Source organism: Stigmatopora argus, chromosome 11, assembly GCF_051989625.1.
Source record: "Stigmatopora argus isolate UIUO_Sarg chromosome 11, RoL_Sarg_1.0, whole genome shotgun sequence".
In the NCBI taxonomy this organism is placed as follows: Eukaryota; Metazoa; Chordata; class Actinopteri; order Syngnathiformes; family Syngnathidae; genus Stigmatopora; species Stigmatopora argus.
Window position 1 is genome coordinate 3,330,759 of NC_135397.1, and position 15,244 is coordinate 3,346,002.

The 15,244-nt window shown below is 43.8% G+C and overlaps 1 protein-coding gene across 9 annotated transcripts in view; it reads right to left on the reverse strand.

Annotated features, from left to right (window-relative positions):
- LOC144084812 (methylated-DNA--protein-cysteine methyltransferase-like) overlaps positions 1 to 15,244 on the reverse strand; it is a 124,974-nt gene that overhangs the window by 41,571 nt on the left and 68,159 nt on the right. For 2 of the 9 annotated variants that reach the window (XR_013303915.1, XR_013303918.1), the window contains 3 exons: positions 14,702 to 14,796; positions 10,609 to 10,704; positions 1,033 to 1,178 (listed from right to left, as the gene is read on the reverse strand). Coding sequence is in view for 1 of the 9 variants with exons in the window: in XM_077613584.1 (XP_077469710.1) it covers positions 1,033 to 1,178; positions 1,316 to 1,369 (200 nt within the window). In the remaining 8 variants the exon portion in view is untranslated. Of the gene's footprint in view, positions 1 to 1,032; positions 1,182 to 1,315; positions 1,476 to 3,151; positions 3,201 to 10,608; positions 10,705 to 14,701; positions 14,797 to 15,244 lie in introns of those variants that run through there. The other 7 variants (XR_013303917.1, XR_013303919.1, XR_013303916.1 and 4 more) reach the window with 7 other exon arrangements.

Here is a 15,244-nt window from a genome sequence, read left to right on the forward strand (position 1 = left end):
GCAAACGATACGCTAGAGATGATCTAGTGGTGCGAATCATTACATTCATTTGCATATTCCTACTGAACCTGAACGCACAAATTAAAGGCGGCTGGCAAAAGAGATGGGAGAAAGGTGCCCGGGCATGGTTATAGGACATCTCCCATCATCAAAATTCCATATTATTAATCTCCTCACTTCAACTCATTAACAACAAGTGGAATGTTTTTCACTGCTTGATGAATTTGAGGCCATCGCACCCCCGCCAGGAAACACATGTTGAGGTAGAATATACAAGGTCATTAATGGGTTTCCATAAATTAGAATTTCAACATAGAACTTCCTATCTGGGTGCATTTGGAAATGGTTTAATTTCCCAAACCATTCAAGGTTATCAAATGCGAATCTGCGATACATGGATATTTAATTCCAATCTAATCACAACTAATCTGCCACGTAGGGGACGCGGACCTGCAGAAATAAGGAGGAACTCCGTATTAGCGCCGGGTTTAATCACTCTCAATCGCTTCAGTAAGACTGTCGACATTCTGACAATTTTGAGGGATGGCCGGGGCGTGAAATGCAATTACGTTCGCCGCCGCCGCCGCCACCGCACCGCACTCCAAAAGTGCCCGCGCTCAACTTGCCGGGAAATATAAATAAACAGGAAGAGCGCCCGCCCGCGCTCCCCGACGTGGCCTTTGCCGACCTCGGCAGACACGTGGCTCTAATCGACTCCCGCGTGGCTAATAAACCGGTTACTTGGGTGAAATTTCAAACACGGGGCGGGAACAAAAAAAGAAAAAGAAATGACGAGCGCGCGTGGCGCCGGAAATCCAATTTCCAGCCCCGCCGTATTCTAGCGGCCCTCATATTTCTAGCGCCTCGGCATATTTGCCCAACTTTCTAGCGGGATATTTCTTGTGGGATCCACAAAAAGGCCCCCCGCTCGCGATGAGCGATGGGGCCACTCCATCACGCGAGTGGATACTGTCTGCCTGTAAATTTCACACCTTTGTTTACGGCGTCGGCGGGCCGGCTGTTGTACGGTACCTTTCGGCAGGTGCGACATCCATTAGGATCCGGATGGCGTGCACGCCGTTCTCACAGGCGTCGACTCGGAGGGTCCCCAGGGGACTGAGCAAGGCGACGGTCTGGGGAGCGCACGGGGCCTCCCTCGGCTTCCTCATCTCGGCGCCCTGCTAAAGGAAGCGCAATTTACACCTCACGTCATTGACATCCGCACGTGGCGACTTGCCACCATTTCCCACACACATTTGCATGGAGTGATCTATCGGAAAAAGCGTGGCGGGCCGCCCGGCGGATGATGGCTTACGTGTTTGAACACCTCGCCTCCAAACAATGTCATGATGTGGCTTGATCCCGACATTGCAATCCAATATTTCTTTGGTGCATGGGAAGGAATACGCCTATCTGACCAATAAATCGCCCATTTTTCCCCCTCTTTCTGTTCTATATATCACATAAATGAGAAAAACAATGCAGTCTGTTCCCTTGTCTGGTGGGGGATTCCCAAGATAGCTCGACATTATTTTCAATCCGTCATTTTTGGTTGATGGCCGGGATGTTTTTCTAGCATTAAATTTGTTCCTTGGGGTGCAACTCCGATGGGATTCTGCTTTCCAGCCCTTAACAACAGCAAAAACGTGCAGCTTTTCTGACGACTGAGATGGATACTGGCAATAACCAGACAGCAGTTGCTTTTTTATTTTTACTTTGAGGGGGAAGCGGGAGATGATTGACTATGTTATATGTGAATTCTTTTTTGAGGGATGGGGGTAATGACAAATAAAGGTCACATTGATTTGAAGGAGTTTTAACCAAGAAGACCTTTTCCATCCAATAACCTTTACTTGGAAAGTTTCTAAAAACTGTGAAACACTATTTTTTTTTTATTGTTAACCTGGCAACATGGGACTATCATTTGGATCGGGAATAAATATTGACCTATAAGATCTGTAATTTATATGCTATTGCTACATAAAGATTGAGATCATAGCTTTCTACTATACTTTTTTTCCCAGGGCAATATAATTTGTAATTAATTGCAAAGATGGGGAATGTACGAGTATGAGGAAACAGACTTGACATAAAAGAAATTAAGGATGAAGGCCAGAAGGAAAATGTTTTGTGTCACGGGTGGTGCATATTTGTGAAATTAACTTAAGTAAAAAAAAGAATATGTTGTTAGTTACTCATGTCTTCATATTTCAAATGATGTCACTTTGTTTGAACATCCTGTGCATTATCTGATCATTGCATCACCCTTTTCATGAAAGTACTATAATCCTCAGAGGACTTAAATGGCTCCTTACCAGAGGCTGAAAAAAATTCAAATGCTGCTTATCTTAGGATTTGCTTGTTAAGTGTCAAATTGCTAACAACAAGAGATCCTGCAATGCTTGGAAAAACGTGGCATACATTCTAATATAGGAGAAATTTTTGACGACTTTTACTGGAAGATGCAATGTTATTTCATTGAGACTTGCAGAACCCCTTCTGACACACGCACACACATCTGTCATGGTATGTGATCACAACTGTGTGTTTAGTGTGTGCATGTTCTTCAACTTTCTTGTTTCTACTCTTCTTGCAGCTCTCACGAGGATTTTGCCTACACTACACTGACAATAAAGACGAGAACATTTCTGAGCCAAACAATAGTAGCACGGCGTGCACTTTGGATACGCACCGAGCTGCCTGCCATTTAGCAAACCGCTAATAGACCCCAAAGAAGAAGACTAAGAATGAAAAAAAAAAGAATAATGGACTTTGGCAATTATGTCCCAGCTAATAGTCTGCTCTGATTAAAAAATAAAGCCATCACGACTGACGACGCCGGAGATCCGCGTAGTTTGTTTACGCATCTCTTTACGAATAACAAATAACAGCTTGCTGTCGATCATTGTGCTTTTTTCTTTACTACGATCTGGAGAGGAAAGTCGACGCAATATGCATCCTATAACTCTAGATTGACGCAGAAACCCGCACTTCTGGTTACCGAGTCAGGAGTGAATAAAGTTTAATCTAATCTAAAATAAACGGCTGTACATGCGATCGTAGTAATGGCGTCTGTAGAACAACGGCTATTCCGTTAAATATTGAGCTGTGGGTGACAAAGAGTGACATTAATAGGAAATTAAACGCTTACAATGGCATTTGACTTACGCCTCCGCGTGCTTGTATGCTGCACACTTGTTTTGCTTCTCATCACTTCCTGATTCATTATGTGCACGAGGAGGTGTTAGCCAATCACGGTAGGTAAACAGTCTCCGGTCAGTGATTGGACAAAATTTGGCCAAATTCTGCCAGGCCCCTGTCTCCAGCAAGCATCATTAAAGGCTTCATAGTTAAGGACAATGTCAACAAATGTCACGATTGTGTGGGTAAAATAACTTTAGAAAGACAGTTACTTGCCTTCATTCCCATTGCTTCCTATTTTACAAGAGCGAAGAAGTTGGTTTTGACTTATTTATGATTGAAAATTAGATCTAAACCAGGGGTGGCCAACTGTGGTCCTCGAGATACCCTATCCGGTTTGTTTTCCATATCTCTCTCCATAGACACACCTGAATCAAATAATCGGGATCGGTTTCAAGCTTCTGGACAGTTTGCTGATGAGTTGATCGTTTGATTCAGTTGTGGTAGAGGAGGGAGATATGGAAAACAGACCGGATAGGGGCTCTCGAGGACCGGGATTGGCCACCCCTGATCTAAACCGTTTACCCAATCAAAATAAACGTGTTACTTCTTACTTACTTTGGACACAAAATACAGCGTCCTTTCTGATAATCAAAATATAGGGTGAAACGAGTACAAGGACATTTTCTGATTTGCAGTCGGTCCCGGTGTGAGGAAATAATTGGTCGCAAAATAAGTACGGTATGGTGCCACTACGGATACTCAGCTTGTGGGCCTACATATTTTTCACATACAGAGCAAAAAAAAGTATGGTTTTGCGGACTAATATTTGCTATCAAAGTTACAATCAGGCTTGTACTATATGCAAAACATTGCTTGATTGCGAAACAAGGTTTCTAGCTTTGAAACCATTCGAAAACAATCATAGCCAAAGTACATATACTATTATTGCACAAATAAAATGCCTTTGAAAAAACCATAATACACATTTCCAATACGATCCTATTCTTGATCTACAACATCAGGAAGAAGTCATGTAAAACCAAACCAGACTTATTTTTTGGGTGGTTCCCTGACCACGCATGTGCAATATGACAAATCAGACATATTTTATCGCAAAATCGGTGTGCTAGGTTTATCTTGCTTGCCTCCCCCACACGGTTAAAAAAATGATGATAAAATAATTTGGACAATTATACATGACCTTGCCTCCCACTTCTTTTCTCCCCATGTCTAAAGTTCCACCAATCAAAAGATGCAGACATGGTGTCTCCTTCTGCAATTGGCCAAGATCCCATTTAAGCCCCTCCTCTGCCAGAGACAAACACAAGGCTTATCGAATATGGCTAATGGGTCTCAAGTTGGGATTTGGCATCTTGCAGGGGGTCCCAGCACACAGCAGACAAGTAATAGTAATGATTTAGATATTTGATTTGCTTGATAGTTTTACAAGAGAAATACGATTATAGATGTATCCGTATTCATTTTCGACACGTTATATTCCCACTTATAGCCAAGACATTCATCCAGTTCTCAGTCTCCCGTGGCTCCTCACAGAGGTCTATTGGGTCCTGAGCATAATGCCTGTGAATAAAAAATATCCCAGCGAATGCACGTATGCACGACAAACTAATAAATCTGCCACGTCACAATAAACAACACGCCAGGCAGCGTACACTGAATTTATCACCGTTTTTATGCGGTCTAAAGTGGAGCGGACTTTTCTTACGTCCCCTGGAGCCGTCGTACATTTAAAGCCGGCACGATATTTCAGTCATTCTTGTATTGTTTCAAAATGTCTTTTGTCCTCGGCAGCCTTATTTTTAATTTCAGAGCTTCTTTCAGCTCGCCGCACGCCTCCGTTTGGAATGCGGCAGGCAGGCAGGCGGGCCGGCGTGGGCCGGTGGCCCACACCCCGTCTCGGTGGCGAGGGGGGGGAGGAAACGCCACCCCTGCAGAGACCATTTTGAAATCTGTGAGGATTTCTGTGCCATCTGGACCCGCTGCCAGTCTGCCCCAGATAGTAAGGGTTGGCAACGGTACCCGACGGTGCAATATGGCTCTCTCTTTAATGAACTACTAACTGTCCCCCGTTTTAATTGATGTGACATTTGAGCCATTTATCTCTGACATTTCAATGAAGGATGATTCTCAGCCTTGCCATTTACTTTTTTGGTGCTATTTTCTAAGAGCCATTTGCATTTTTCTTGCCGGAAAAACCTGCTTTTTTGTCTCTCATTAGCTAATTAGAGAGCAACATGCACAATTAATAAAAATGAACATAGCCTAGTTTGATACAGGCTTGATGAGGGATCATCAGGAAATGGCTCTTTTCCTCGTGTCCATCAAACGTGATTGGAAGGGCCGGCACGGCCCGAAAGGTGACGGGGAGACGCCGTGTGACCTTTTAGCCGCATACCAACATGCGACCTCCAGTGTGGCACAACTTATGTTCCCAGCATGGGGAGAATCAGGCCCAATTAATCAGCATATGATTGCAGTAGGCAGCCCCCTCTGCTGGAGCCTGGGAGACACACTCTTTGAAAGCATCAGGAATGCTTCTATTGGTAGCCAGGAAAAATAACTACGTATACCTAACTGAAGGATTTCATGTCAGATTTTAGCTGTGGAGAAATAATAATCTGATGAGATTTTTGGAGATAGGTTAAAAAAAAGAGCAGTCGAGCATGTTGCTCGAAGGCTTGAGCGATCGTTCTTTCTGAGGACAGTCGGGGAAAAAAGGCGCAAGGTCAGCGTGTAGAGGTCATGTGATATTTTTGGAGTTTGTTTCAGTTTTAAAAAAAAAATGTGACAGAAATGTAGGCTATCGGTGATGAAAGCTGTTTGGAAATGTGAACTCTTTGACCTGGCAACCTAGTGCCATATAGTCAAACCAACAGAAAGTCGAAATAATGTTAATGTTGCACTCAATTGAGATTTTTTTTCTCTTTTACATTTAATGTTAGGAAGCCGAGTCACGGTCAAAACGTTATGGTCATCTATGTCGCGTTCACATGTTCCCTTTCTATTCACTGGCTTCCAACCAGATTCCCTCCTAAAAACTCTGATGTCAATGTAAATGCATGTTCCGACGTGTCCTGTTTTAATGAACAATTGTTGGAATAATATTGTCATTCAACTTTGTAAATCCAAATTAATTAATGCAACGACAACAGACAGGCCCCATCTGTCCACACATTAAACAATTTGTTTGTGCGGTAAGCGCGTTTTAGATCGTTTGTCTTTCACGACAGGAACTGGTGTTGACCGCGAGCGCCCAAACAAACGGCTATAAGTACGTGAGAATGGCGACGAGGTGCGTATCAAAGAGCGCAATTGTTTTCCGTAGGCGAAGCACATTTAAAGGTTTTTTAAGATATCCTTTCAAAACAGGACTCCGGCGATGACGGCGGTTCCTTTGATTGTGAGCCGCATCATTGCCAAGGTGTGGTGCCTGTCTGTACTGATCTCTTTTGTTCGACACTCGCAGAGCTGCTTTTCCTGCACCGTTTCCCTCACTATTTTTGTTTGTGTCAGGTGTTGACGGACTTATAGCGCGACCGGCTTCCTTTTGGCGTACGGAGCCAGATGTTTGCGACAATAACAAGCTCCGGATTTTTACTCTCATATTGATAAAAGGGGCTTTATTGGCAGCTCTTTCCAACCCATGGTGTGAATGTCAAGGGCAAGGCGTGTGTCCAGTGCACTTTTCCTGTTCTTAAGGTGGATGAATCGGAAGGAAATGTACGGATTTTTTAAACGTGTGAGGTCAAACATGGGGATTTTTTGTCGTGTGTGCTTGCTGCTCTTAGTTTGTGTGGGGAAATACATTTTTGACCATCAGGGGAAGGAAAATGCTGAAAAATCATCCCAATTATTGCTATGTGTACAGGCTATCATTCTGTTTTACATTGCGGTCTGAGCCTGGACTAAACTCGAATTAATTCCGGATTTACAGTCAGGGATCGTGAACAGGTTTAACATTTACGACCCTCACTGTTTCCATTGTGGTGAAAAAAAAATCATCATGAGATCCTCTTTCAAAGATATTCATTGCTAAAACTTCATCCTAATGATCAGACTGCATGTACGCCACTAAATCAGGCTTTTATGTCGCTGCGGTTTGAGGAATTGAAGCCATTTGGAATTCCTGACAGATTGCGATAGCCATGTTGTATTAGCTAATGTGGCTCCAAGGGCCCCGCACTGCACATCTGGGGTTTTTGTGGTCCCTACCAAGTGTACAATAGCCGTTATGTTCCCAAATCCAACCTGTAAAAAGCCAACATGTTGGTTCCTTCCATTTACTCGGACACTTTCCTCCCCGGGTCCTCTCTAAAGAATTATCCTGATGGCCACAAAGAGGCCTCACATTTCCCGCACCCGCCTCCGATGCCCACTTACTTAACGCGCTTGTGTCCCTCCATGTCTGATGTGATTTTGGCCTCTCCTGTTTTTTTTTTCTCTCCTTCTTCATTTTTTTTTCTTCCTGTTGACACCCGCGACTACAAATGCGCGAACACTTTGGCAAATGAAGAGGCTTGAACTCCTGACAGGCGGTGTCGCCGACGCCATGACACACTGGCCCGCACATGCTGTGCGGCATAATGATGACATTAGGATCCAGTGATAATATCAGGACGCACTTCAGATAAATGACTGATAAACCAGGGGTTGTGCCTCTCGTATTACACGCTTGACAGAGCAGCTAATCAGTGTCCAAGTGACTGCTATTACATAAATCATGAGCTCGACTTTGATGCATATTCCATCCGTGTTCCCTATTCATCACGTCATCTGAGGCGGATGAAGTGGGGTGTGTGTGTGGGGGGGCCGGCGCTGGGTTGGTTTGCCGGGTGCCTGCCTGGCTGCCGGGCCAATACACATTTTAAGAGCACATTATGTTTTCATTAGAATTTGATACGATCCATTCCAGTGTTGATTTGATTTTACGGGCTCGGGTCATCTGATAGAAAGCTGCCACGGAGAGAGTTAAAGGGGGTGTACGGTTACCCTGCGTAAGCACATTTGCCATTTACAGTAAAGGTGTGTTTTAATTGCATCGCACTATGGATTTATTGGGAATATACCTTCTTAGCGGTGGACATAAAAAAAGCTGAGTTGCGGCTTTTCTTTTGCTCCCGGCCATAAAAATGCAGGCACCGAGAGACAGATGCCCAAGTTAGACGCCGTGTATCTGTTTTACCCTGGACTATTGGGGTCAGAAGATGTGAAGGTGGGGGTGTTAATTTAATCCCCATTCTTACCCAGAGCATGGCCGCGTTCTCAAAGGAGCTTTATCTCTGACAACTGTGTCAAATTAGAGCGACCACGAGCCCCTCGTAAAGAATATGTCTGTCAGGCTACATTGTCCCTGCCCCCTGAAATATGCGGCCGGGCGAGACAAAAATAGAAGATAACGCCGACGACGTCGTCGTCGTGGTGCCGCCGTTGCGCTCCGACATGATGAAATCATTTTCCAGCCGTGCGATCCCTGTCAGCGAGACAAACCGCTAATAAAAGTGACGTGGCCACGCGTGTTACGCCGTAGCTCCCAATAAATACCAGTGTATTATATTGCCAATTACACCGTCTTGCATGCTAATAAAATGCTTGAACGGAATTATTTTGAGAGCTTTATTAGCTGCTAATTCATTGTAATTCTGCCGGGCGGCGGCGGATGTAATGGATGGCGGTGTAACATTCCATTAGGCATGGTACATAACTCCAGGTCAGCCTACTATGATAAGTGCCCGTCATTTATCTGGGTGCTATCATAGCTGTCCCGCAGTCAAACATGTAAAACAACTCCTAATGTTCTCCGCCGGCCCCCTTTGGGTGTTCCACCCCGTTATCTCCGTCTACTTAATTCTACGGGGACTTCCTGGGAGACAACATTTTCGCAGACCTTTTGACCTAAAGCATATTTTCCATTTGAATGGTCCGACTAGTGAATATTTACAAGCGTGTTTAATATATAATAGAGCTCATCTGCGAGGATCAGGAGCCATTTTCTGCTCAGTCAGGCCCACCTCGGCCTCGGCCCCCCCGTTCGCTGGAGGTAATATTGACCCCTTTTAAAAAGCAAATGACCTACGCCTCATTTAGGCCAAGTAGTATGCATGCGCCTTTTGTACAAGTCCTGGGGGCATACATGTTTATAACAAGGAAGCGCTGGCTGTCTCCAATGTAAACATCTTAGCACTGTAATATTGTATCAGCACAGTCCCAGAAGGTGCCAGATTTAATAATGTGGGTGGATTATATAAGAGAGAGAAATAAAGTAGTAATTTGAAATTGTTTGGGGACCTTTTGTGTCAGTGGTTATAGAGGCTAGGGGACAATTCCCCTCCCTCAGGCCACTGTTAAAAAGGCAATGACTTTTCTTGTACGCGCGTGCAGCATTTTGGAATCTACATGCATTAGTGGCACCACAGGCTTTTTATCACACGATTAGTAATGCATAATACATTTGATTCTATTATCGGGCAATGAATGGAGACGGCCGAAAGGAAGACTTGGATGAATAGAACGGGCGCCTGTACGGTATATATTTAATAGAATAGAAACTGAGCTTGTTTCTTTAGACCGCCACCCCCTCCGCCCCATTTTTTTTTTTTGCTTGTACAACAACGAGCTTTTTAATCTCTTTCTTGCCCATGAAAGTCCCAGTAATTGCTATATTTCCTTTTTTGTTTCAAGGACCTTTGATGATCCCTTGGCTTGCATCAGAGGGCAAAGTCATTAGTGGAGAAATGAGCTCAAGTGAAGAGGAAGCGATTGCGAGGCTCCCGACGTGATTGGGAACTTTGCTTCTTTGCCTTGCATCCTCATTTGGAACGCGCACACGTAAAGCGGCGATCGAGACAATGACAATAATACCTACTTATTTATTTCCCGGCCCGGCCATGTTAACGACGCTTGGAAAAATACACTCGGGCCACCTTAAATCGGCCCCGGAACGCAGGGGCGGGGGGGCTGCGCCAGACTGCACGTACAGTAAGCAGAACAACGTGATAACGCCACAGTCATCGTGGAGCTGTTCTGGGAGGTTGGGGGCGGGCGAGATTGGCTGAGTGCGGAAAACGCGTGAAATATGAAATGCTGTCACTCAAGCGCCGGTACGCGCTCCGTTGCGGTTGGGTGACGGTGTTGCTTTCATGTAAATCACAGGCATTAGAAATAAAAGACGGGCCTGTTGACTCGTTTCATGCGGGGAATCGTCGGCCCGGCATGTGTTGCTCTGTCTGCGCTCCACTCTCGTGTGGAAAGCGCTGTCCCCTGGGCCCCCCACCCCCACCCCGACACTGCTCCCTTGGGTGCACTGCATATAATTACCCACAATCCACCCTGAAACAGCTCTCATTTACAGTAATCAACAGTCTGCACTTCAAAAGATTCATGTGGCATCAAATAGAGGGAGCCGGCGTGTGTTAATACAAATTATTATTACAGCCACACACTTACCTATACACACTGAAGCTGATGACTCTGTTAACTAAAGAGACCGAGGCAGTTCCCAGCGTGTGAGGTTCGGCTGTGTTTAACTCCACGTTTTCCAACCTGTAAAGAGCCCAGATGCATATTTCAAGTTAGTAGAAATGATCAATGACGAATCAAGATGATAGTCTTCTCAAAATGCTCTACAGTATACTTTGTTTGAAGTTTGCCTACATTAAAGGCAGAGTTGATACACTCGCAGGAGGCGTTTTTTTTAATTCTCTTGTAAGAAAAGAAGTTATAAGACCTTTCTCTACCAAAAAGAAATCATTTTTATCATTCTGCATGACATTACATCACTCCATAAAAGTTATATTTCACAATATAAAATATGATTTAACCAATCCTTTTGAGTCGTGTTTACGTGCTTGTGTACGTATGTTTTCTCAGCTGCCAAACGTTGGCCCCCTGCTCCGTCACCTACCCCTAACTTCACTTCGGGTAGTATTGGAGACCTTGGAACTAAACCATTTACATGTAAAATGTGACTACTTACGAAAAAATCTAATTACTAAATCACTTCTGCAATGATCTTGCTACTGTCACAATGAAATTTCCCGAATATGGGATGAATAAAGTTATCCAATCCAATCCAATCAACTTTCTAAGTTGAGCTACTACTGTATTTTCGCCTATGTTTTGGGTGGAACTCGTATTACCTTTTTGACAGCAGTGAACTCTTTTACACAAACCTCTTATATGCAAGTGACATTGATTAACAAATAAAACTTGTAAGTCAAAGTCCTGCTTTGAAGTGAATTATGAGATATTTCCCTCAGCATATCTTAGGCTGCCTCTTGGCACACTATTGTGATGCAACGGTGTGGTTGGAAATCAGTGAATTAAAGGCTGATGAGGTCAGCAGTGATTTGTGACACACTGAAGCAGTCTTAGTTCAATATAAGCACCACACAGTAAGAGAGGGGGAAGCAAGGAGATTGTGGGGGAGCCCAGGCTCATCAAGGGCTTTAATTTACATGACTAACAAATTCACACAAGTGAAGAAATGCAAGCTCATTTTGATTGTTTGGCAGAGCTGACGGTGGTCTGTGCGATAATGGTCGTTATCATAAACTGGAGCCATCATTAGGCTTGATTTCAGATAATGGTCAGTGTGCAAATACAAAGAGGGGCCCTCGCGCCATTAAAGGCGTATTAAGTGAATTAACTCACATTCACAGTACGCTGTTGTTGCTCGGGACAATAATAACGCACTTCTCACGTGGAGTCATTTCTCTTCAAACCGCCCATTTGCATTCATAACAATTTGCATGGTGAGCCGAGAACAAAATTATTCTCATTATCTTAGTTTAAAAAAAAGACACCTGACCTGCTCCTCCACAGCAAACATTTGTCGTATATTGTTTACACACAATACGACGTTTGGGTGATTATTTCCAGATGGCACTTTGTATATGTTAATTTAGTCATTACGCTCCTTACATGACGTAAACATCATATAAAACATATGTGCTGCTAAACGAGCATAATTGTACAGCCTGTAAATAACGCAGCTCTAATGTTGTGTCAAAGCTGCTGTAATTATGCAGAACAAAATACAAACATAGACGTGTAAATTGGTTTAAGTGTTTCGCCACAGATTGTCTTCCAAGTTTATTTTTAAATTTTGTTTTATGGTGACACTATAAAGTGGCTGTTTTGTTTAGATGAGCAGATAAAAGTAACAGTGTAATGCAACAGAACTGTAATAAATCCCTACTTCATACGATTCTTTTTTAGTGCGCATATTACGCGCGTGAATCTTATGAAGAGGAAAAGAAGAGGCATATGTTTTTCCCCATAAAAATGCATTAGAAATATAATTTAATTACAGAGTCAAACTAACAGTATTAGAAAAATAAAAAACAAGGTAACCACTCAATGTATTGTACAATTGAATCAATTTTTCAATTATGGAAAAAAGTTATAAGGCACTCGTTGGCTCCCAATGGCAGCGTTTTGGATTGCATGGATGGCTATCACAATGTTTTGCAAGTATTTATACTTTTCAGTTTACACTTCATTGTCTTGTATTTTATAATATGTCAAATAAGGGTGTTGTTTTTCTTTGACCGAGATTCAAATGGGTCAAGTTGATTTTCTAAATGACTAAATTGATTGGCGAGCTTAGTTGTGGAAATGATTAACCTGGTTTGACAACAAAGCAGCCAGCATTGGCTATTTTGTACTAAGCAGCCATTTTTAGTCAGGTGCTGCAGGTTGGTGTGCAAAAAAAAATAAAAACAATAACAAAAAATTATATTATATTTCAGCAACACGCTTATTTATTTATATATTTATTCATGTATTTATTTCTTAACTTACTTATTACCTATCTATTTATGTCTAAAATGCCTTTCCTATTTCTGCATCCTCACCCTCTTGCAACTGTGACAACGAAATTTCCCGAATACGGAATGAATAAAGTTATCCAATCTAATCCAAAAAATACACCCATGAAAAAGCTGATATTAGATTACAATAACGATCTGACCTGATGACATTTGACAAACGTGTATTTGTTGTTGTGCGTCTGCGCTCGACGACATATATATTCCAAACAGCCAGGTATGGCACAACCCGACAAGCGAGAGTATGTCCAAATGTACTTGACATACCTCAGTGAGTCTCTAATTCAAAAATTGGTCTCCTGTTTACCTCATGGCGAGAAAAATTAATAAATAAATAAATAAAACGCCTGGCGTTCTTGCCTCGCCCCCCCACCGAGACCAGCGTCAGACATGACATGCTCCGCTCTCCAGTGGGAAGCAAAGTAGCCTCCTCCACAGAAGCTGCCTCTGACCCTCTGGCACTGCCGGGCCTCATCATTGCCGCTCCATTAGGAATGCGGGAGCGGGTCTCCGAACGGGCGCCGCCGAGCCACATTACTCCTGCTGGCAGCTCCCCTAGTGGCCGGGTCATGTCACGGCGTGGGTGCCCTGTGAGCGAGCTTGTAGCAGCTCTGCCCTTGACACGCCCCCGCCGAACCCCCCCTCATACCCCCTCCCCAAACCCTTTTACCATCTCACCCGCCTCCTCCTCCACGGAGAGGGGAGAGCAGACCGTCCGGATGGGGCACTGGGGGTGCCAGCTGGTGCCAGCTGCGAGGGGAGACATCCAAGGTGGCGGACACCTGTCCTAACGCGCAGCCCCCACAGCTCCCACAATGCATCTGGTGTGGCCCCGCAGACCCATCGTGGGGAAATGAGGCGCTAACCTTGAGGAGAAATGCTCCCAGCGTCACATTAAGAGAGGGTCTAATTGCCGCACGCTCGCACTGCCAAATGGCATTAGGAAGCACTGTCGTTTACTTTAACATAATGGCTCAGCGGGTTTTTTTTTGGCCAAACTTGCGAGGCTCCTCCGAAGTTGCCCCGGTCACGGGCAACCCGCGGAGGACATCGGGAGCGTAACCATTTGAGAGGACCACGTTTTGCAAAGTCATTTGAGACTTAAAGACCATTCCGAAGGTAGAATCGGCAATAAAGATATCATTGTGAGCTGTGAGACGTGATACATGGGCCTTCAGTGGGGACTTGTAATCGTAATAATGGCGCTTTCACCTCGTGTACGTCACGTGGGACGCTACATCAACATGCAATGACAAACAAAATTGCTCCAGATTTGTGGAGCAGATTGCTGGATATTTTGGCTCTGACCACCAATCAAATGGAAATTTTTGTTAAAGAAAATTCCATCTAGTTTCAAGCAGTACACAACCAATCATTTAAATTGTGGGACCAAATTTGAATAACAAGTTAGCTTTAGATACCCAATACTTAAGCGAAATGATACTATCTCCTACTATAATCACTGTTTCATCGCCGTTTACTAAACAGAAAAATGATGCGTCTAAACTGATGTTCAAATGCATTGCAACATTGATGTTAAGATTTCAATCCAACAACCACATTTGTTTTTGAAAATCTGGCTGCCTTTTTTTGCTTCATTCAAATCAGGAAAATTGATTTGCAATAAGGTCAGGTCAGATCTACACCCGCAGACATAACAAAACACTTTTCATAAACAAAACTGATAAAATACTCGCCATTTTTTTTACCTCGTAAGTCAAGGTCCCGTCGATTCATCAAAGCAACTGCTTATTATTCTTAGTCCCTGGAACAGTTGCATACCGCAAGCAATACAGGCTGTAATCTGATTGGTGGGAAAGAAAAAAAATCAGGAAGTAAACCAGCCGACAGGGTCCAGGGTTGCTCCGATTTCCCCTTTTTTTAAACGTACTAAATCTGCGCTATTCCTGACGTCTCACCACTGGCATGTAAATAGCAGCCATTTATGAAACAGGGAGTGCATTAACTCCACAATCCGGTTGAGTGATGGTATTATTCATCCGCTTTTGTATCAGACTCTCTTTGTCATTTCGAAGAAATACTAGCGCGGTCCACTCAGTGTGATTAAATTAAACAAGCGTGCTCATTACATTATGCATACTGTATTAAGAATAGCCCTGACCGGTCTGTGGCTGTTCGGCGGGCCCCGCCGAGAGCGATCACATGTTTTGCGGCTGGACTAGATTTTGGGGCGGCCATTAGCAGAACAAAAATCACCTTTGATTTAATGAAAGGTCCTCATTTGCTTACCG